Source organism: Armigeres subalbatus, unplaced genomic scaffold (genome assembly GCF_024139115.2).
Source record: "Armigeres subalbatus isolate Guangzhou_Male unplaced genomic scaffold, GZ_Asu_2 Contig515, whole genome shotgun sequence".
NCBI lineage: Eukaryota > Metazoa > Arthropoda > Insecta > Diptera > Culicidae > Armigeres > Armigeres subalbatus.
The window spans coordinates 891,747-915,377 of record NW_026943277.1 but is presented as its reverse complement, the minus strand read 5'-3'; the positions used below and the strand labels follow the sequence as shown (position 1 = coordinate 915,377).

Below are 23,631 nucleotides of genomic sequence, written 5' to 3'. Positions count from 1 at the left end.
GAGGCTCGGCGACTGACGACGGGATTTGTTCAATGATTTGATTGAATTGCAAATTACGAATAGCACTGTCGCGTTTTTTACACATTGTTTCGTGCAACATGCTCGCAAGATGGTGGTAGAGGAGTTGGACGATGGATTTTTTTGAAAAATGTCCAAACTGTTACGTCTGTTTGTCTGTGTTATTAGCTTTTTGATATGGGATCATTCATTAGGTGGCATAATTAATAGTACGTTCAGATTATGAGCTATATAACTTGATATAGAGCATCTTGACATCAGTGTTTATACATCTAGTTTTCACTGGAAATAATGCATATGGCATCTCATGTCAAGATTCGCTATATCAAGTGATATAGGTCATAATCTGAACGTAGTCTAAGAGTATAAGAATTTTTGAATGGTTTTTTGCCATAACATATATTTTTTTACGTGTAGAAAAAGAAATTTCTTTTGAACACGATCCAACCTTAACTCATGAAATTTTTTTACTTATAGGTCCTTTTGAAAAGATAATCGAGATTTTCCCATGAGTCTTTTTGCATACTATTTGCACTGGGGCCAGCCACCCGCATGAAACGGTTGCGGATCTCACCGCGAGACTGCGTTGCGTGTGATGGGTGATCTGATGGCATCAGGTAAACGTCAAGTTGTCACATAAAAAATAGAAAAGTGAATGCGGCGTTTCTCAAGTTTTTACCTGAATAAATACAAACCGAGATTTAATCAATATTATTCCTCTTTAGTAAATCTCAACTAAAATGGTTAAACTTACGCCGGATCTGATTAATCAATCAATGCAGTATATGAATCCCTGTCGGGATCGTGAATTAGATCTACGCGGTAAGTGATGTTTATGACTCAAAGATGTGTTGAGGTTAACATTTTGAGCGGAATGTTTGGACTTTTGGCAGGATACAAAATACCACAAATCGAAAACATGGGAGCAACGTTGGATCAGTTTGATACGATCGATTTTTCGGATAACGATATTCGCAAGTTAGATGGATTTCCACATTTACCTAGACTGAAATGTTTACTGCTGAACAATAACCGGATTGTGTAAGTCCTAATTAAATTTTCATAGAGGAGACAAGAGGAGAGGAGACACTGTTTTCTCCAGTTTTTAATTTATAGCAGAATATTCATAATAACAAATAAAATTCTTTTATTACATTGCTTCTATTTTTTAGGAGAGTTATTGATACTCTGCATGAATCGTTGCCAAATTTGGAAAGCGTAATACTGACGGGAAACAACGTTCAAGAGCTTGGAGATTTAGAACCGCTCACAAAACTGCCCAAGTTGCAAACCCTCTCGTTGTTGACGAATCCCGTCTCAACGAAACAGTATTACCGAGAATATGTGGCTTTTCGGTTTCCCAATTTGCGGCTGTTGGATTTTAGAAAAATCAAATTGAAGGAACGGGAAGCGGCCAAGGAGCTGTTCAAAAGCAAGAAGGGTAAAGAGCTGCAGAGAGAGATCATGAGAAAGGCGAAGCTTGCGATGCCGGCAGTGGATAAACCGATGGTTCAAAATGCGACGACAGCCGACATTCAGAGGATCAAAGAAGCCATCAAGCGGGCCACGAATTTGCACGAGGTGGAACGGTTAACCAGGATGCTGCAGTCGGGGCAAATAACGGGCGATTTCAACTTCAATGGTAAATTGAAACGTTTGTTCAGTTGCGATATTTTTTATTCTTTTTAGGCAACGGATACGCGTGGTTCGACAGGACAATATACAGCAGGAGGTTCCAAAATGAATGATTTTCTTTGTGAGCAAAACGTATTGACGCTCGGTTTTATTGCAGATCGATCTCGCTTGAATTGGACCAAAAATCTGGGATAGCAATATTGCAAAATTCACTTTTTCTGTAGCGTTTTATTTGGCACATTTACTAATGCATACTATTTGATTTCATTTGTTCGTTCCAGGTCATATGATGGAAACCGATTAATGGCGCTTTCGCTAATCGGAAAAATAAGGTTGATTTGTTTCCTATTTTAACAAATTTACAAATAAGAACAGATACAGATACACATGAAAATAAAAAGCTTTGTAGAGGTCGAGAGAGCTGAAATAAAAACATTTCTATGAGTTACTTAGATTATCAGGTTCATCGTTTATATTTGTAGCGTTTATCTCCGAAATTAAGGGCGGGCCACCTTCATGATCATGCATGCTGTTTAGTCCTCCGACTTTTTGAATGATACACCATTCCTTTTCTTTCCAATTTAAAATTATTTAAGGAAATTATGTAGCTCTTTTAGAGCTCTTTATACAAGCAATATTCTATTTAGTAATTTTTACATTGAAGTGGATACTCTGTACTCTGCGCAGCGAGAATAGAGGTGGAGTAGAAACCATAATAGCAGTTGTTTCACTTACGTGGAATCCGTAATAAGGTATCGTTCACTCCACGGTGCAGTAGAATCCAAAATAAAGGCCGGTACTAAATAAATCGATTTTCATGTTGACGGCTGTTGACTGTTTAGTATTTGTCAATTTCGATATTTGATTCATAGATCCAAAACGGAAAGATTAAAAAACAGTAAAAACCATCAATATCTTTGCTCTCTTTGCCACTTCAATTATTTTAGCAAATGGACACAATTTTTTTTTACAGAAAAGCTGCAACTAACTCTTTACTTTTATATAACTTAAAGGCTAAAGCAAAAAATCTAGCCGTAATAATGCCTTTCCTTAATGTACGAAGAAGAAATGTATTCAAACCAATAGTTCGTTCTGGCCGATTCCCAATAGGAAACAATGGGACAGAATTGCGCCAAATGCAACTTTTTGCGAAAAAATCGGTGAATGCTAAATGTACCTAAAGAGACGAATGATTTTTTACGCATTTACACAGACGACAAAAAACCTAACTCCACTTTAGAGCAGAAATTACGATTTTTACTTCTTTCATTTAATTATTGACTTAATTTTCTTTAATATTAAACATTTTAATTTTCGGCCATACATACATTCTAAAAATCCATGACGAACCTTTCACAGTCGTTTCCCCTTGTAGTTTTGAAAACCGTGCTTGAATGGTACTAAACAATGATGGATTACAATGTTCGGAAATTGACAAAATGTGACCACTCGTACTTACAATAAAATTTTATTTTTGTTTGCACAACTTATCCACACAATATTATTAATTCCTTAAAAGTAAAGACCTAATCATACCCAGTGCGTTGGGTACGATCTCGGACAATCGACAGTCGGATGGTACCGTTAGATTGCATCGTTTGTGAGCGCGTTGGCCAAATCGTTGAGACCATTCGATAGCTGCAGCATCGCGGCCGACATGTTGGTCAGCGCTTGTGCGATGGCTATTTTGGAATCATCCAATCGTCGCTTTTTCATCACTGATTCCAACTTCTCCGATGTTCGTTTCAGATCTTCCCGCAGCCTCTCATGCTCGGCAGGCCGAGTTGGTTTTGGCTTCAGGAACTCGCTGGTTCCTTCAAGGGCGGACGCGGTCAATTCCACGTACTCCGTCGTGGTCATAGTGGCGTTCACGGCCATGTTCTTTATTTCTTCTGCGGTGGGTTTCCGGATTTCCAACTCGGTAGTAACTGTTTCTTGGTCGTGTACGGTCACCATGGGCTTCGAAAAGGTGGTGACAAATTCCTCATCTAACTGGTCATCGGCATAATGCTCGATGACAATCTCCTCCTTCTGGACACCGGTATCGTCCGGAAAATATTCTTCGTGGTCGTTAACCATGGCTGCATCCAAAGTCACGATGGTATCCGACGATAGTGCTTTAGTCCACTGGTCCAGCACATCAAAACAATTTGATGCCGTAAGTATCCGAATCTCCAGCGGGTTGGGGCCAATCTTTTTGGATCTTCCCTCGGCTACTAACCGGCACTTTCGTTTCAGATTGATAATCACGTCAGCCCAATATTTCACCCACTTAGCCGTAGATTTCAATGTTCCGCCAGGGATTTGGTTCAACCGATGGGTGGCCTCTATCCAAAATCTCTGACGCTCTTTGTAATCTGTTTCAGCACTTTCCTGCTTGGGCCGATGATTGTACTCTTCGAATATTTTAACCAGTTCCTCCTTTTGCTCATTGGACGCACTTTTGGTTTCTGAAAAAGCGAACAAACATGTATGACACAGTTCAAAACTCTCATCGATTAAGGGTTTTACATCCAGTGGCCCCATGGCGGAGGAACAGGGAACGATTCCAGACTCCGTGTTTGGTGATTTTTAGCTAACGCGCTCACAAAAAAATGTCGAACTGTTTAGGTAAATATTAGGGATCCTATATTAAGAGATGTGCGAATACTTTTCCAGACGATTTAGCAACGCTGTTACTTTCGTAAACAAACGCTGCCAGCACTTGCCGTGGCGCAAAATGTTGGAGCTCAAACGTGACTTTGCTCATAATAGTATTTTCAGACTTCGTTATCTAACGTCCAACAGTGTATTATCACTAAAATAAAAGTGTAATACAAATGAACAAAGTACCATGCATGAACTAGACTACTTCAACTTGCCAATGTAAAACAAATTGTTTATTCGACAAAACTTTTCGTGAAATCTTTTTCATTACAATCGCAATACCTTTCAATCCGCAACAATAACGATGTTCATTTGGCTCAGATTCTGACAGCTCTCAATGCTCGATTGGCTCAAGATGGCCGCTTTCGCATATCTCTGAATGTAGGATCCCTAGTAAATATTATTGGTGAACAACGAACGATTTCTTGCGCTCGAAAACAGGATTTTCTCAAAATCTCACACTCATTTAGCACAATTTTGTGGATATTGAGCAGCGCCAAGCGAGCCCTGAGATGTGCTCACGGCGAAGAAAAAGTCGAAAAATTTCACTCAATCACTCCTGCGCGGTGATGACGCTGCTGACGATTGTGATTTGTGAACACGGTGAAAGCGAGATGGGCAGAAAAATGTGCATCCTAAAATGCCGCACAAAAATAATAAAGCTGTAAATAAATCTGGTATTTTTACTATGTTTTGCAATGCAAGAAATTAAACATGATTGTTCATATTAAAAACAAAACTGAAACTAGAGACTAAACTAGAGAAACTAGTGCAATACTATTGTAAAGTGATGAAAAAGATACATAAAATGTGTCGTCATTCGCGGATGCTAGAAAGTGAGAAATGAGAAGCCCAGGGTAAAAAATATGAGCTCATGTCAAAGTATAGTCGTTTTCAGTTTCAGTTCAAGAAGAGCCGGCCTCGGAAACAGCGTTGCCAACATTTGGGTCGTGAAATAGAATGAACCCTGGAAAGTTTTGTAATGAAAGTACCGCCGAGTGAAGGAGCGTGAGAAACAATAGAAATTCTGATAATGTTTGTATTCTTCACCAGCAACGCACATAAGAATATTCAACAATCTAATAATTTTTATTTATTCATGTTGTCTTACATTTCGACTGTTTTTTTGTGTTTATTAAAGACTCTTTAAATCTTTTTCGACTGTTTTGCAAATGTGTAAAGAATTTGTATTTGTTTAGTAAAAGCTTGCGAATATGTTGCAGAATATTGATGTAGTGAATCTGGAGTTTGAAGCTCATCTGGGATCTGGTTGTTATGGAGGGTGAGTAACATTTTATGACTCGGGTAGGCGTTACTGAATTGGGCTCGTTCACAAAGTTCATAACGCAAAAAAACACAAATTTGATCCCCCACCCCACCCCTCTGTGATTTGTTTGCAAAAAAGATATAGACTAACGCAAAATGAACTCCCACAAGAAATTATGACGTTTGAGCGGGTCGCATAATGAACGCAAAATGAACTTTTGTTCGAGAAGACGACCCGCTCAAATGTCAAAATCCATCAGGTGCACTATAAAAAAAATACACGAGAGGACCGTGTGTTCTACACATGGATTTGCGCATGTTGTCAAAGCAAATCAATATCACGTGTAAACCACATGACATCGCTCAATCAAAACTCAGAATTTTTTTGTAAACAAACCACACGGTATTAACGTGTAAAACAAATCGAATTCGGTTGCTCGACTTGTCATAGTCGTTTGTTTAATATGTGATATCTAATTATAATTGTGTTGAATTTCATTTGAATTGTGAGTGAATTTCGTGTTTTATTTCATATATAATAAATAATAATGATGATTGCATTTTCTTCCGGAGTCCGATTTCCGTCATCGGATCGAAATCTATTCCAAGAAACACAGTTTTCTAATAATTCCGACGAATCAACGGTGGAAGTATTGAAAAACGTCTCGTTAGTTTTCGAACCTCCGACGAAAATCGATATCCGGACAAATAGAAAAAAAAATCAAGTTTGATGAAAATGTAACAGGCCACAGCAGATGATTGCATTTATTATCTTTAGAAAAGCTGAACCACTCCAACCAGCATTAACGAGCTGAGTCCGACGATTTTGACTGCGAACAGGTAAGTGCTTTTATTTTCCGAAATCTGCAACCGGTGAATAAGGTTCTTATTATCCACACAGATCATAGAAATTTAAGTTATTTACCTACATCCAAAAGGGCTGCTGCCGGAGAACGTGATCGGTTCGGTGCTGATTCCTGCCAGCAGGAAGCCGCAACAAAGGACATACGTCGCAAAGGACAGTCGAAAGAGATCGGTATTGAAGATGCGTCTTCGCCTATAATCTCATCTTGTTTGATACCTCGCAGCAGCAGGAAGGAAACATGCAATCATTTAGAAAACGTACCATGTTAGTTTGTTTCGATACGAATCAACATAAACTAGATGCCACAGCAGATCAGCCAGTTTTTCCAGAACAAGAAAATAAAGTTGAAATATTGATATATAATATATGTTTATGTATTAAAATAATGATTTTCAACCCTATGACGGAAGTCGCATTCCGGATGGATTAAATTAAACGAAAACAAATTAAAAAGAAGTGAACATTTTTCTGTTGTTTAATTACAGTTTCAAACTATATGGATATAAAACAAATTGGGAAGTTCTTCGTAGATTTGTAGACGTTCATATTTTTTTTTTAAATTGGTTGAATCAAACATTGCACTTGTGTTTACCTAGGATAGTAATATTGCTTTAATTTGATGATCTTCACTTTTTTCGTTTATTTATGTGTTTCATAAACAAGTGCAATTTAATGTAAAACCAGTTCACTACCGATAATAACTGAAAAATGTTGCGGCCTTTTCGAAAGATCCATGAACATGTGCTTTTTTATTGCAATAATGACACATGGAGGATCGTCTGATTGCATACTCAAATTCTTTCGAATCAATTCATAACATGTTTTAGATAAACATATGACATCGTGGTGTATCAATTATAGAATTTGCTATAAACATGGTCATTTGAACTGAGTTTGTGAAGAACATCTCAGTGATGTGAAATGCATCAGACTTGATGGTGTAATTTGGAATGAAATATCAACATTTTGAAACACACGAATCGAACGTGTATTTGTTATGGCTATTCATGGATATGCATATCATATAGTAGTGTATCAATAATGAATGTGGATATCTACATTGACATTTGAATTGAGGATGTCAAGAACATTGTAGTGATGTGGATTACATTAGACTTGATGGTGTAAGCTAGGGATCCTACATTCAGAGATATGCGAAAGCGGCCATCTTGAGCCAATCGAGCATTGAGAGCTGTCAGAATCTGAGCCAAATGAACATCGTTATTGTTGCGGATTGAAAGGTATTGCGATTGTAATGAAAAAGATTTCACGAAAAGTTTTGTCGAATAAACAATTTGTTTTACATTGGCAAGTTGAAGTAGTCTAGTTCATGCATGGTACTTTGTTCATTTGTATTACACTTTTATTTTAGTGATAATACACTGTTGGACGTTAGATAACGAAGTCTGAAAATACTATTATGAGCAAAGTCACGTTTGAGCTCCAACATTTTGCGCCACGGCAAGTGCTGGCAGCGTTTGTTTACGAAAGTAACAGCGTTGCTAAATCGTCTGGAAAAGTATTCGCACATCTCTTAATATAGGATCCCTAGTGTAAGCTTATTGAAAATATCCATATTCCGAAAAACATGAATCGAACGTGTATTTTTTTATCAGTGTGAGTGAATTTGATGAACCCCTGCATAATGGAACGTACACACGGTCAAGCAGTTTGACCAACATTGACTCCACCTCTCGTTTATTCCAACATCCATCAAGTTTTACCAACAGCGGCACGAACAATCAATTTATTCGATCAACAATATCACACACGAACGACCGAAGTGCCAACGAGCACCAACCATCAAAAAATGTATGGGGTTTGTGCAACTTCAATACAAATGTTCAAACATGTTCGGCGAACCTTGACTCCACCCCGACAACTCTAACCAAAATCAAAACGTTTTAATTTTTTCCAACCGAGCTGCCAACTGTCAAATGGTTTTCGAACAACTTCACACACGTTCCAACAAAGCAGCAACCGAAGCGTTTTCTTGGGGGTGGAGTCAATGTTCGTCAAACTGCTTGACTGGTGTGTACGTTGCATAAGTCTATTGCCTGATTTTCTCAAACTTGCACGCTGCGAACCCTTCATTAAAGGTATACCGCGGGTACCGCCGCGCTTTCTGCACCCCGTTTACTTGATTCTTATGGGTGAATATGGTTTCACAGTGTGACGTCACACGTATGTAGCCACGGCTGCGTTCTGATGAATTTCTTCCATATTTGACAGGTATAGGTGGTTTGTATATAAACAAAGGTTCATCCGCTTGCTGCGGGAGATATGATGAACCTCATGAACCTACCACCGATAAATGTCAAATTGAGTTCATTCGTTTGAGTTTTTTAGGTTATGTTTATTTGATGTAAAACCTTATAGCATTGCGGTGTATCGTTTGGTGCGGCCGTACCTTTCGACGCAGTCATTCGCCGCGTGAAGTTTTGTGCAAGTACCCATTTGGGAACATTACAAACGCCGCGCAGTGTATCATATCCAGAATATCTGACAATATTTTAGTTACCAGATAAAGATTGTCGCTGTCGTCGCTGTCCGGAACATCTTTTGCTGGCGAGGATAGGGGATCTAAATGTCAATGAAGGAAAAATACATACGATTTGACAGTTTGATACCACACATGTTTCGGACAGCAGAACAAAGGGAACCGAAGCGACAATCTTTATCTAGTAACTAAAATAAAAAGATATTTCAGTTACTAGATAAAGATTGTCGCTTCGGTTCCCTTTGTTCTGCTGTCCGAAACATTAGAAATACTAGAATTAGAGATCGGCGAAGACGCCATCTTGTTTCCAATCGAACCGTCAAAAGCGGTTCCATTTCGACTTGTTTACTTTTTGTATCCATAAGAAGCACACGGATAAAAATAAAAAAGCTAAATAGATTAAAATCTAATCTAAAACCATATTCGATCTATCCACTCATTGCAATGTTTAGTTGTACAATAATCTGTGAATGATTAAAATGAGTTTAATCATTTGAAATGCATATTCCATGTATATCTACTTTAGATTATTGTCAATTTATTCATTGGTTTATTGGTTTTACGAAACGATAACAGTTCTACGCTTTGAAAAAACAACAACATATTTTAGAAATCAAACTAGTAGAAGTTTATTTATTTCTTAAATTGTATTATTGTGCGGGCTATATATTTCATTACAACAAGTATCATTGCCTGCTGGGTGACCACTTTTCGATCGATCATATGGAAGGCACACTATTTCTCGGGGATGATTTGATGGGGATGAAGTACCAAACGTTGTATTCGTTAACTTTGGTTGCTCTTCGGCCGTGCGTCTTCCAAAACAAAATCTTTCCGATGAAATTGGCCACTTCGATTTCGGATTCGATCTTCCTGGTGGGAACAAAATTTAGTTAAGTCAGAACATTCAATAAACTTAGCATGTTTTTACCTGCTGCTGCACCATAATGTCTGGGAAACCGCTAAGCGCTGAGCGCATGGATCAATGCAATCGATTGATCCGTAATTCAGATTATTTCCTCGAACCATGAGGGGTAAGGATATGAAGTATTCTGCGATTTGTCCGAATATTGGAGCAGTTTCCGTCGGTAAATTCAAACATGGAATCACTTGAGCTTTGGACGGTAGAACCGCAGACGGAACACAAGATTCCAATTTCGACATCCTTTTTCAAAACTGCCGTGAAGGCCACCACTGTATACAGAAAAACCTGTGATAAGCAAAAATTGGGAGAATTTGTGTTCATTTTCAAAAGGTTCTGCTGAATAAAAAATGCGATATGTTTTTAGTTACCTGATATAATTCGTAGAACCCAGCAAAACGTTAGCTTTTGGATTTAGACACGAATTATTTTTCACGCAATGAAACAGTATGGAGAATGGCTGTTCTCTTCAAATTGAAGTCTTTAAGTCCCATGAGTGGAAATAGTGACTAAGAAAAAAGCGTCATCTGACAAGTTCCCAGATTAATAATGAGGACTAGAAAATCAATTTAATGATTATATTTCGGAAAAGTAATTCAATGCTTAAAAATGGGTTCAATTTTTAATCTTTGGCAAGAATAAAATTTGACAAATATTGGTACTGAATAAATAATAAGCTAACTAGCTTATTAATTTTTGTCCGTGCAAGCAAAAATTTTAAGTGCTGCCAGTATCATTGTCACGATTTCATGCGTTTTCATACGTTGCCATTTCGACAGTTTTTCACTCCGCCGGTCTCTGGTTATAGGGTTGCTACGAAACATGTGTGGTATCTAACTGTCAAATCGTATGTATTTTTCCTTCATTGACATTTAGATCCCCTATCCTCGCCAGCAAAAGATGTTCCGGACAGCGATGACAGCGACAATCTTTATCTGGTAACTAAAATATCTTTTTACCCACCCAATCTGTGACGCATGAAGTTTTACCGTTTTATTGGCGCTTTGATGTTGCATGAAGAAGAAGAAGCTGAAAGATGATAATGTAAAAAATCTCCACGTGAAACCATACGAAGAAGTTCTTAAAACTCTTCTCAAAATTCTAAAAGCAATTTTATTGAAAACGGTAAGCAGTACGGGGTTGGACTTTTCTTCTACTAAAACACAATATTTCTATTCGAAATTTTATTTTCTAATATTACGCTTAAAAAACAGTATAAGAAAAGTCCAACCCCGTACTGCGTACTGTTTTTAATTAAATTGCTTTTAGAATTTTTGAGAAGAGTTTTAAGAACTTCTTCGTATGGTTTCACGTGGAAATTTTTTCGATTATCACCTTTCTGCTTCTTCTTCTTCGTGCAGAAAGAAGCAGAAAGAAAAAAAGCACAAAAGAAGCAGAAAGAAAGGAAAGCACACGAAGAAGTTTTTAAAACTCTTCTCAAAAATTCTAAAAGCAATTTAGGGTCTGTCTCATTTGGAGAATTAAACTTAAAAGTGACAGTTCGAAAATTTAAAAATCACCCGGTCATAAGAATGGCTGGTGCTACCCAGCAATTCCAATAGGACATCGATGAAAAATGATTCAATATCTGTCAAAAGTAGTCTTGCTCGGCGAGCAAGGTTATTCGGTAATTATCGAAATGTCACTTTTAAGTTTAATTTCAGTTTAATTATCCAAATGAGACAGACCCTTAATTAGCAATGGTATAAGCCGTATAAGCAGTACGGGGTTGGACTTTTCTTCTACTGTATAATAGAAATACTAGAATTAGAGATCGGCGAAGACGCCATCTTGTTTCCAATCGATCCGTCAAAAGCGGTTCCATTTCGACTTGTTTACTTTTTGCATCCATAAGAAGCAAGCAAAAATTTTAAGTGCTGCCAGTATCATTGTCACGATTTCATGCGTTTTCATACGTTGCCATTTCGACAGTTTTTCACTCCGCCGGTCTCTGGTTATAGGGTTGCTACTGTATTGTATTTTTATTTTATTTTATTTTATTGATGTATAAGGGGGCCGGGGGCCAAGTCACCGATGTGAATTTGAGATTCATATCGTCCATGATACACCAGGGACTAAAGGATAAGGCTTCACAACATCTTTACCCATGGGGGTTTTAAGTTTTGCGGGATATACTGCTAGTATATCACTGCCTTAGGAATTTGGGCAGGTACACACTTAATTTTTTTCGCCGAGGCCGGCAAAACATATTGCCGAGAATCCAACAGCTGAGAGCTCGGTAAAAATCTCGTTAAAAGTTCAAATTGCCGACTGGGCTGCAAAACGTGAAATCATGCCAACTGTCAAAATTTGCCGGGAATATCGGTAATTGTATTACCGAAAATCTCGGCATATATTTCTACCGAGATTCAGGAAATTATTGTTTTTCTTTTGTTTTTCAAGAAGAATACAAATAAGTAAAATTCAATATGAAACGTAAATACATTTATTTATGAAACAAATTAACCTAAATACATGCTTAACAGTTCGATATTTAATCACTTTATTAAACCCATTTTAAACAAAAATTTGGAAATGCTGCATTTTATGCCTTCTTCAACACAACAATTTTGATTCTCCTCACATGCAACCGTTGACACCAATGTACATTATTCCTACATCGGCGCTTAACGTTTGGTTTATTGAGTAACAACCCAGGTAACAACACAGAGACCTCTGAAAAAATATATTACCGTGAACCCCCGGTAATATGACCGTTTTCAATCTGAACACTTTTTAATTTGAACCCCGTTGGTTTGAACATCGTTCAAATTAAAAATTGTTCAAACGTCATTTACCACGTGGAATCGAGAGAAGAAAAATGGAACATCGTGAAATGGAACGCAGAATCAAAACAAACAGAGCAGCCAGAAACCAGCTTTTCTGATGCTTATAGAGTAACCAGAAGTTCAAATTAAAAATGAACCCCGTTAACTTGAATGAGGTACCGTTCAAATTATCGGGGGTCCACGGTATTCAATTTTAATATACAAGGGATTAAATTATTCAATTATTATTAACTTTTTTAACTATTAATCGCCCAGTTAATGATTGAAAAAACTTACACATAATGTTATCTGTCGGCAAGCAACCACGTAGCTGAATTTACTTTTTCCTTTTTCCCCTTTGTTCTTGTGACAACTTCGATTTTGACATTTCACATTTTTCCGAATCTCGGTAAATATATTATTTTACCGATTCGGATCGCAAAATAGATTACCGAATTTCGGTGCTCATTCTTCTTAACCGATTTTCGGCAATGCGAATATATAAAATAATGTAAAATGTCAAACTTGGACGATATATCAGTAAAATAGTAATTTACCGACCAAGTTCGTCAATTTAAATTACCGAAATCAAATCCAGCGTTTAAGTGTGTTGGGGATATTTTTATGATGAATATTAAAGCTGTGGAGAGATGTCGGTTACAATATTAGATTATATGTATTAACTTTGATTCCAATTATAAATCACAAAGAGCTTCCCTTATATTTAGGCGGTTGAACAAATGTGTTTGTTAGTATGTCGTGTTGATATCTGTATTCTTCCAGTTAAAGTTGTCTGATGTTACAAATTTTAGTTATCCATGATCAGTCTATTCGTCATTACAGTCTGCTGTTAAGGCCTGATCTAAACAGTTCTTATGAAAAGTCTCTTTCAATATTGTTCGGAGTATTCAGTGTGAGTGGTATTGTTTCGAAGTACATAGTTTTCTCGTCAATAGCGTTTAAGTAATGTCCCCATCAAACAAAAAGAAGCTTTAAAAGTTTGTTCAAAATCTTAATTTTCAATCGCGAGTCAGTGTTAATACAATTATGTTGATGTGTATATGGTATAGGAATTGCGATACATCTAATTAAATTTGAATTGCTGACTATATTTCAAATAAACACCTTTCGTGAAAAGGTATTTTGAAACTAAAATATCGTATTACAATTTGATGTATATCAATAATCGTCCAAAGCTTTGAAAATTATCTAGTGAAAGCAGTCGAAACTGAATTGAAAAGCCAAAATGGGCCACAGTTCAGAACCGTTCACCAAACAATCTTAAAAAAATTGAGCCTGCTATTTTAACAACTACATATTTTGAAGAACCATGTTCCAAGAAAACGCCAGATACTATCTTTGTGGACTTATGACGGCCTTGCATAGCATCATCATTGTCTCGGAACTAGATTCAGTCAGTAAAGATTTCAAATCATTCCGTGAGCTTCCATTTGATGATGGGTTAAAAAAGACATTGATTGATCCTCCTCATGACCTTAGGTGGTCAAACTATTAGTCCTGTAGAGAAAAGGATAGTGGATGAAAGCATCATATGGTCTATTCTCATGCACATAGGTGGCTAAGGTCCCTAGCGCTGATCATGTGTTCATTCCCTATCGGGCATTTACTGTTTTATAAGGTAGTCAACTAATTTTATATGTCTTTCAGAATACACTTAGTCACGTCTCCTATGTCCTTCAACCTTTCTTTACATTGGAGTATGTATTATTTTTTCCTAAGAGCACCTCCACGGGAGTCCCCATCTGGATCCCTATCGCTATTTCCGGGCCCTATATAGCGACCCAATTCTACACCGGTAGTATCTAAACGGGAATGTAAAATGAGAACGCAACTCAAAATTAGCCGTGAGTTTCCAAATTTAGCGCCCCTTCCTGAGTTGCTAAATTTGTATACAGGGATGCTATTCTGTGAAACGTCACTTAAGTATTGATAAAAATTGCAGAAAATGTTTTTCTTTTTCAGTACAATTTCGGTGTATATAATCAAATAGGGAAACTCATAGGGAAACTGTTTTGATCTCCATCTCACTGAACATATATTGATCTCATCGCGAAAGGAAGGAATACGGCACCAATTTCGTGGCTTTTTTATGTAAACATGCGTGCTCACTGCCGAAATATGAGAAATCAAATGCCTTTCCATTGCTTTGTTTTTGATGGGATGAACATCGGAGCCATGAGATGAAATGCACGAGCAGTTCCCCTATATGATTTGCTTTGGAAATTCAACTAGGATCCCTGGAAATTTCTCCCGGAGTTCCCCAGCAATCATTGAGTTCCTTTAAGAATTTTTTGCAGTTCCCCCAGAATAGTTCCAGAATCATTTGGATTTTTTTATTGGAATTGCCCTATAATCTCTTTTGTGGTTTCAAAAAACTTTGCAAGAGAATTCGCCGGATTATTTCGGAAGTTGTTTCGAGGTAAAATTCCAGGAGGACGGAAATCCAGAAGGAATGATTGTTAAAAAAATGAAAAAAGCTTGATATAATATATTTAAGTAGTATGACGGGTCTTCAGTTAGCTTTGCGAGCTAACTTGTGAAATTGCCCTCCGGAGATGGCGAGTTCTATTCCCGATTCGGTCAAGGATGTTTTGAGTGAGCATAGTGAATCCATTGTGCTTGTTACACAAAGCGGGCATAGAAAAACTTTCAATTAAATAATAACTAAGGAAATGGTAACAAAATACTAAGTTGAGCAGCTAGCCCAGTTCCAGTTGAAATGTAGAGCCATTGAAAAAGAAGATGACTACTTTTAGCAACGCCCGGTGAGAACTCAATATGTTTAGGAAGGCGCTATATCTAAAATAGAAACCACCCGTGGGAAGGTGGGGCGCTATCCTAAAATAGCACTCGGGAAGGAGCGCTATTATAAGAATAGCGATGAGGCCTCCCGTGGAGGTGCTCTAACCCGAAAAAATGAAGAGCGAAACAGGTTTGTTTATACGTTGATCCATGCAGTGAAAGTAAGAGTAAAATAACAAAGATTACTGAGAAGAAATAACGGATACAATCACCATATATAATGCAAAATTAGTAAATCTACAGTATCTACTTTCACTACTTACTGTATACTGAACTATGAACTAAAATTGGTGCAATGGATGATCGTTTGCTTCCCAGTCTTTTGTGTTAGTATTTTGTTAGTTAAGACTGGTACTAGACCCTGCCGGAACCTCCGCAGCATATACTCAAGAAGATGTTGTTAGATCATGCGACACCTTCTCTAAGTATTTGCATGGAGGTATGATATATCAAGTGTTTAATTATTTTCTATATATTGGCAAAAAATACTACACGCGTTTCTGTTAAATTGAAATGTTACCGGTTTTAAAGTACGTACTTTAGTATTGCTTAATAGTGTAACCACAGACAAACAGACGTAACACTAGAAAAATTACCATCGACCATGACTTCAACGATCCATTTGAATTTGATTGATTGTGCAATTCACAACTAGAGGCGCTAGTGTCGTAATCCTTCGGGTTTGACATTTCACTCCAGCGCCTTCTGGTGACGATGTCATACGAAACATCGTTTTGTGTAACATGCTCGCAAGATGGTGGTAGAGTAGTTGAGCGATGGATTTTTAGGAAAATTGTTCAAGCTGTTACGTCTGTTTGTCTGTGGTGTAACCATACTCGGATGCAATTAAATTCATCTCGTTTTCGTCTAACGGTAATGTGTTGAGTACTAATAATACTAGCAATGTGTACTATAAATGAACAAATTATTTCACAATTTCAACAATATGCAGACACTTGACTTATCAACGTTGACCCCATCATCCGTGGACAGGGAGGGTTGCTACTGTATTGTAAACACAATATTTCCATTCAAAATTTTATATTCTAATATTACACTTAAAACACAGTATAAAAACCCTGATTAATCCACCAAGCGGTGATGGTGCCTTTCTCGTGCATTATAAAAATAGTATTTTGGCCATAACTTCCTAGCCCATAGTCCGATCTGACCAATTTTCAATAAGGGTTGCTGACGTTTAATCGTCTTTCTTCTTCAAGCGCGTGGCAAGGATGGAGTTTGTTTTCATCGGGAAGCGTTTCCCGATGAAAACAAATCCTATCTTTCCTTTGCGCTTGAGAGAGAGGGATGATTAAACGCCAGCAACCTCTATAGGAAACAATGGTAGAGTATCCTGCGTTGAATGCAACTTGTTGCGAGTAAATCGGTTAAGGGCTCATTCACAAATTACATTACAAATTACTCCAAAACGCGGAGGGTTACTGCCCCGAACAAGGGTAGTGGGGCTGGGAAGCTGAACCCCGGCCAGGTACCTCCAAAACCGGGGGAGGAAGGACCTGGAAAGGTCCGTCCACCCAAGAAAGACGGTGGTAAGGGGTTACGGCAGGCTGTGAGCTCTCAGCCGCACCAGACCAGGGAAATAGAGGGGGATGACGCCTCCTGGACCCTGGTCAAGAACAAGAGGAAACCGAAGACGTCAAGGGCCGAAAAGAAGGCCCAGGTGAATGCGGGTAGCAAGAAGTCTAGGGTAGGCGCCAATCGCTCCAGGAGCGATGCCCTAGTCATCACGGCGGACGAGGCTAAGTACTCGGACGTCTTGAAGGCCATGAGGAGTGACGTCAAGCTCGGTGAACTCGGCGCCGACGTACGTCGAATAAGACGTACCCGGATGGGCGAGATGATCCTCGAGCTGAAGCGGGGCGTCTCGCAAAAGGGCGCCGCCTACAAGAAGTTGGCGGAGGAAGTTCTAGGCGAGACGGTCAAGGTGAGGGCACTCACTACGGAGGTGAATCTAAGGGTTAAAGACCTGGACTAGATCACCGAAGTCGAAGAGCTCGTCACGGCACTGCGGCGACAGTGTGAAGTGGAGACACTCACCGCAGCCGTTCGGCTACGGAAAGGTCCGGCAGGGACGCAGGTAGCATTGGTTCGGCTATCTGCAGCGGACGCCTCCAAGGTAGTCAAGTTAGGGAGCGTCAAGGTGGGATGGTCGGTATGCCCTGTGGGCATATACGAGCAACCCGAAGTTTGCTTCAAGTGCCTGGAACCGGGGAACAAGCAATGGGACTGCAAAGGCCCTGACAGAAGCAATCTCTGCCGACGCTGCGGATTGGAGGGACATAAGGCACAATGCTGCACGAACCCTCCCAATTGTTTGATTTGTTCCAGCAAAGCTGTGAACAGCAAGCACCCCATGGGGGCTCGATGTGCCTGGCGTTTAAGCGTGCTGCAAAATCCCAGCAGGTAACGCAGCTGGCTTGCTCGGCCTCGTCCGAGTGTTTGGTGTGCGCAGGTTTAGAGGAAACGGCGGAACACGTGTTGTTCGTGTGCTCACGTTTTCGCGCAATGCGTGACCACATGCTTGCCACATGTGGTCTGGACACTACCCCGGACAACCTAGTTCGGAGGATGTGTAAAGATGAAGTTGGCTGGAACGCCGTTTTATCGGCTATCGCCCAAATCGTCTCGGAGCTACACAGAAGGTGGCGCGTGGACTCAAGGATGGCTAGTTCAGGCGCAAATAAGAGGTGGTCCAAGGGATCGGAGTCGGCTTCATGGGTCATACCGGTGGTCATGCTCTGTGGTCGAACTCGATCCTTTTATCGAATAAGTGGCCGCGCGAAGTACAACATGGTATCGTCGCTTTCGCGGCGTAGGTCAACCGGGCGGGTTCCGAGCCCGAGGACGGAAAGGGGTCCTCATCAAGGCTGGGGCAGGCGTAGGCACCGCGTCGGCAAGTCCCTCTGTGTGCTGGCGAATAGGCTCTATCGCAGAAAGTTCAATTTGCGCGGCATCATCATTCTTGATACCAGTCGTGCAGAGGGAAGCAGGCGCGAAGTCGACCCTTCCCACCTTCCGAGGACATAGGGCGTGGTAAGGCCACCTGGAAAGCTGGTAATGCGCTGGCACGATACCATGGTGTTCTTCTAAAAAGCGAGTCACGAAGTTCGATGCTGCAAGGACACGCAGCTAACCTCGAGGGTGCGTTGTGCACTGGCCCCCCTTTGAAGCATTACTTTCTGGTTGTACCGAAGGGACTATGGGCTTGGCGGCAATGGAAACGGTTTAGCGGGTCGGGGATGTAGTCCTGCCTCCCTCGTTTGCTATTGGAGGTGATCCCTAACCCCGCACTTCCTGGGCAACCCAGGATGTCTGTTGAGCAGATTCCCGCCCACTGCTTAGGAAAAAAAAAAACACACACATACACACAGACATCACCTCAATACGTCGAGCTGAGTCGATCGGTATATGTGGGTATATAACACTATGGGTCTCCGAGCCTTCTATAAAAAGTTTGTTTTTGGAGCGATCATATAGCCTTTACGTATACTTAGTATACTGCCCATGATCGCATGTTTGTAACACTCGCATTTTTGTTCATTTTGTAAAAAGCCTGTGATTCGTTCAGAAGGGTCAACTGATTGCATCTAATCCCACAAAAGTAAAATAGGCTTTACTATCTTAGTTATCTGTGGTAAGGCGGAAATTATTGAGTTTGTGGGAGGGATTGAAAAACGATTTACAAAATCAACCAAAATACAAATGTTACAAATATGCCATCATGGGCAGTATACGAGAAAGACAAAAAAGTAAAAAACACAGTATAAGAAAAGTCCAACCCCGTACTGCTTACCGTTTTTAATTAAATTGCTTTTAGAATTTTTGAGAAGAGTTTTAAAAACTTCTCCGTATGGTTTCCCGTGGAGATTTTTTCGATTATCATCTTTCTGCTTCTTCTTCGTGCAACATCAAAGCGCCAATACTGTGTATTAAGTACACAACATATGCATAATCGAGTTTCAGACATAATAATTAATTTCCACTCCGGGTGGCTTAATACCGGGTGGCTAATAAATATAAGGCAATTAACTTTGAATGTATGTACTGAAATAAAATGTGAAAATGGTAGTCAAAAATATGTAGATTAGAGTGGGGCAAGAGTACGCACTTAGTTTTCAATCGATCATGTGGCCCTTATAAAGCAAGCTTCTGCATATCAAATCAGTGTCGATGATTCATATACTCTTTCTTTAAGTTACCCAGTTGAAAAAATATTGAAATTATTGAGATTCGTTTTAGTAGAACCCTTATTGCAAGACAAGTGAAAAACGCACTCTTACCCCACCGGTGGGGTAAAAGTGCGGATCGGGTGGGGTAAGAGTACGCATTTATCCAATCATATGCTTTAAGTATATATTAACACAAATAAGAGTTAATAACATTTAATTGATGTTTAATCTATATATATAAAAATCAATCTATGTATGTATGTTCGCTAACTACTTCTGAACCACTTGGCCGAATTCAACCAAATTTGGTACACACGTTCTCTATCCTCAGGGGAAAGTGCCAAAGGGCGTGGGGGGGGCATTTAGAAAAGGGGGAGGGGTTTTGTTTAGAAAACGAACAATTATGTGTAACTTGCATCTCCTAGGACCGATTTCAACCAAATTTTGTACACATCTATATATATAAAAATCATCTATATATATAAAAATCAATCTATGTATGTATGTTCGCTAACTACTTCTGAACCACTTGGCCGAATTCAACCAAATTTGGTACACACGTTCTCTATCCTCAGGGGAAGTTGACAAAGGGGGTGGGAGGGTCATTTAGAAAAGGGGGAGGGGTTTTGTTTAGAAAACGAACAATTATGTGTAACTTGCATCTCCTAGGACCGATTTCAACCAAATTTTGTACACATATTCAATATAAGGAAACAATCATATGAGAGTGTAATCTTTGAAAGGGGGGAGGGGTATTGTTCAGAAAACGGGTAATTCAGAGTAAATTCTGAACCCCTGCACCGATTTCAACCAAATTTGATACACACATTCTCTACCCTAAAGAAAAGATAACAAAGCGGGTGGGGCGGTCATTGTAAAAAAGGGAGGGTATGGGGGGAGGGGTTGTCTTTATAAAACGAGCAATTCAGTGTAACTCCCAACCCCCAGTACCCATATCAACCAAATTTTGTACACATATTCACTAAGAGTAGTCGATCATATGGAAGTGTAATTTGGGAAAGAGGGAGGGTCTGAGGGAGGGTATTGTTCAGAAAACAAGCAATTCAGTGTATATTTTGAACCCCTGGACCGATTTCATCCAAATTTGGTACACACATTCTCTATCCTAAGAAGAAAATAACAAAGGATGATCATTGGGAAAAAGGGAGGGTAAGGGGGAAGGGTTGTATTTAGAAAAAGAGCAATTCAGTGTAACACCTAACTCCCAGGACCGATTTCAACCAAATTTGGTGTACACATTTTCTATCCCAAGGAGAAGATAACAAAGGAGGTGGGAGGGTCATTGGGGAAAAATTATGGGGGAAGGGTTGTCTTTAAAAATGAGCAATTCAGTGTAACTCCCAGGATAAATTACAACCAGATTTGGTACACTTATTCTCTATTTTGGAAGATGTTTATTGAAAAGGTAGAAGGGCCAAACAAATATATAAAAATAGATTGATACAAAGGAACAATTCTATGAGCGGTAGATCTACCTCTGTGGGTTTTGTGCTACAGCATTGGACATTTTAATTGAATAATTTACTTTTCAGTCCCTAGCAAAGCCGGATACATATAGCTATTAGCTATCTATATATCTCGGATACTTATTCAGTGATGTGACGTATGTGATTTTGTAAACAAAAATTTAAACGTTGATTTCTGCAATCTGATAGCACTCCCACGCAAACCATCGCCACATACAGGTAGGGGAGGTTTCGGCTACATGTTCGTTGTGTTGGTTTGCGTAGGAGTGCCATCATATTTGACAAATCGACGTATGCATCTTTGTTTACAAAATCACATACGTCCTTTTGAATAAGTACCGAGATATATAAAACTCAATGTTTGTATGTTTGTGTGTATGCTCCAGCCTAACTTCTGAACCCATTATTGTATTGTTTAGTTATCGATCAATTTAACCATTTATCGAAATTATGGTTTGCCCAGTGACAAGCAATGATTAATGTGTTTCCTTCTGGATGGTGAATGTGATCCCTTCTTTGAAAATAGACGTTTGCCCGGAATAAGGCATCGGTGGATGTTTTTCCTTCTTTAGAAATAAACGTTTGCCCGGAATATGGCGAATATGGGTTTGCTCCCTTCTTCAAAATCAGTCAATGTTTTCAAATGAAATCTGCCTTCTTCTGATCAAATGATGAAGTATCGATAAGAAAACGCAATTATCCTGTTGACCAATTGGTTTATTCATTTTCCGATTGTGAAAAAAAAACTGCGAATCAAACTGGCAATTCCGAGCAAGGCCGGGTACATAAAGCTAGTAAGCATATATTAGGGAATGTTAAAAGATTACGTAACTCTTAAAGGGGGAGGGGGTCCTAAAAATGTGCACTTTCATACGAAAAACCATTGTTTTTGTATATACAAACAACTACAGAGGTAAAAATATATAGCAGGTTTCACGTGGCGTATACAAATGAATTTTGCTTAAAGGAAATCCACCAATCACGTAACGTAAAATTTGGTTATTCCATCACCCCTCCCCCCATATTATACTTTTTGTATGAATCCTCTGAAAATTATATGGATCGTCATACATCTCGCAACCCCTCCCAGATAAACGTTGCGTAATTTATGAATATTTCTTTTGATTAAATGAAATTATCATTTAGATGAAATTGTGTTTTCGTACTGTTATTTCGCTTCAGTGCTTTGTTCGCTAAGTCCTTTCTAACACCGAATTACTTCAACTTATCCTAAAAACTTGTGATAATTTCGAATTCTGTCCCTTTTTTCTTAGTTGTGGATCTTTACGCTTTGGAAGAAGTCTTATGGGCCAAACACAATTGGTACGTTTGCGTACGTTTTGACAGTTTTCCCATGGGAAAACTGTCAAAACGTACGCAAACGTACCAATTGTGTTTGGCCCATTATTTCACCCGGTGTTACGGGTTTGACATCAAAACTTGAAGATTCATATGCGTACTTTTACCCCACAGTCCCAAAAATTAGTCAAGTAATGGTTTTGACTTCTTGGAAAACCAACCGGATTGGTGTTCTGCACCATAAAGTACTCTATACAATAGGTTATCGAAATGGTATAATGTTCACCTGATTGAACGTATATATGGTAATGAAATACTAGTTGCGGAAATCCAATTATTTTTCGCAAAACGATCAAAAAATTATCTAACTCCATATCTCTCTTGTTTTTTATTCAAATCGTTTACAATTACACATGATAATAGTTGGCCAGAATGCTTACCTGTCAAACTGATGCAGTGCTGCTAGTTTATCTTTTTTTATTACTTCAAAAAATCGAAAACGTACTCTTACCCCACTCTACTCTCTATTTCTTTTTCAGATAAATTATTTAAGCTCTTTTAGTGGAATGTTTTCAACTGTCTGAGACGAGTTTAGTACACCCGATTCTTTTTTTTAACACGGGGGTTGCGTTCCGTGTAAAAAAAATTTTCAGTTTAAAATTCGAAAATCCGTGTAAAAAAAGTTTCATGATTTCTCGACGAATCATGCAAAATGGAGCAACTTTGCAAAAATTGTTTATGAGATTTTTTTTACACGGCTGTGTAAAAACAGAATCGGGTGTACTTTAGTTTAGTAGTAGACACTGAAGACGCCCTCACAGTTGAAATACGAAATACGTATCTGTAATGATACCAAAACGTAGTTGAATTGACGGGGAATGACGGCTTTGGCAGGTTTTGTTCTATTATTGTCACGGTCAGACCGCATCGTGCTTTCGTGCTGTGCGGTTCTTTCTCTCTTTGCGGAAGGAAGTTTTTAATACTACCCGAAGCTATTTTAATTTCAACGGTGCTTCTTAGCGCTATTTGTACCCACTGATCCCGTTACGATCTTTGCAAGGACCCGTGCCTTCGTTTTACGTTGGACCCGTTTGCGGAAGTAAAATTCCGACAAGCGGTGGTAATCCTGCAGGGACACCGTTCTGGGAAAAAACCTCTTAGAAGGTCACGTCTCCACGCTCAGCAATGAGCATTAATAAAAACAAGAGGAAG

The 23,631-nt window shown here is 39.0% G+C and overlaps 4 protein-coding genes and 2 long non-coding RNA genes across 8 annotated transcripts in view; 3 read left to right on the top strand and 3 right to left on the bottom strand.

Moving 5' to 3' along the window:
• The first annotated feature begins 622 nt into the window (after positions 1-622).
• Positions 623-2,107, top strand: LOC134204333 (probable U2 small nuclear ribonucleoprotein A'). Of its 2 annotated transcripts, none has more exons than XM_062679163.1 (4): positions 623-840; positions 912-1,059; positions 1,191-1,750; positions 1,811-1,946. In XM_062679163.1, exons 1-3 carry the CDS (start codon positions 759-761, stop codon positions 1,705-1,707), a joined length of 747 nt encoding a protein of 248 aa, XP_062535147.1. In that variant the 5' UTR covers positions 623-758; the 3' UTR covers positions 1,708-1,750; positions 1,811-1,946. The 2 variants fall into 2 exon arrangements, with proteins under 2 accessions (XP_062535147.1, XP_062535148.1); XM_062679164.1 differs by having other exon boundaries at positions 624-840; positions 1,191-1,660; positions 1,935-2,107.
• A 998-nt stretch (positions 2,108-3,105) lies between these two features.
• On the bottom strand, positions 3,106-4,098 carry LOC134204309 (uncharacterized; the record flags this gene model as incomplete). Its single annotated transcript, XM_062679130.1, has 1 exon — positions 3,106-4,098. A coding segment is annotated over one exon (861 nt), but the record flags the coding sequence as incomplete, so codon positions are not given.
• A 66-nt stretch (positions 4,099-4,164) lies between these two features.
• On the bottom strand, positions 4,165-4,980 carry LOC134204318 (uncharacterized). Its single transcript, XR_009977835.1, has 2 exons — positions 4,582-4,980; positions 4,165-4,450 (listed from the first exon to the last, which is right to left on the bottom strand). It is a non-coding gene; the product is annotated as an uncharacterized LOC134204318 (long non-coding RNA).
• A 223-nt stretch (positions 4,981-5,203) lies between these two features.
• Positions 5,204-23,631, top strand: part of LOC134204317 (serine/threonine-protein kinase Nek5-like) — a 40,744-nt gene continuing 22,316 nt past the window's right edge. The window contains exons 1-2 of one of the 2 annotated variants that reach the window (XM_062679142.1): positions 5,204-5,334; positions 5,441-5,581. In XM_062679142.1, the coding sequence (XP_062535126.1) occupies positions 5,514-5,581 (68 nt within the window). In that variant the 5' untranslated portion in view covers positions 5,204-5,334; positions 5,441-5,513. Of the gene's footprint in view, positions 5,582-23,631 lie in introns of both variants that reach the window. The other variant, XM_062679141.1, reaches the window with a different exon arrangement.
• On the top strand, positions 6,269-6,886 carry LOC134204293 (uncharacterized). The gene is made up of 2 exons (XR_009977823.1): positions 6,269-6,405; positions 6,467-6,886. It is a non-coding gene; the product is annotated as an uncharacterized LOC134204293 (long non-coding RNA).
• LOC134204330 (uncharacterized) lies at positions 9,605-10,119 on the bottom strand. Its single transcript, XM_062679159.1, has 2 exons — positions 9,862-10,119; positions 9,605-9,803 (listed from the first exon to the last, which is right to left on the bottom strand). The coding sequence occupies exons 1-2, from the start codon at positions 10,092-10,094 to the stop codon at positions 9,650-9,652; spliced, it is 387 nt and encodes a 128-aa protein (XP_062535143.1). The 5' UTR covers positions 10,095-10,119; the 3' UTR covers positions 9,605-9,649.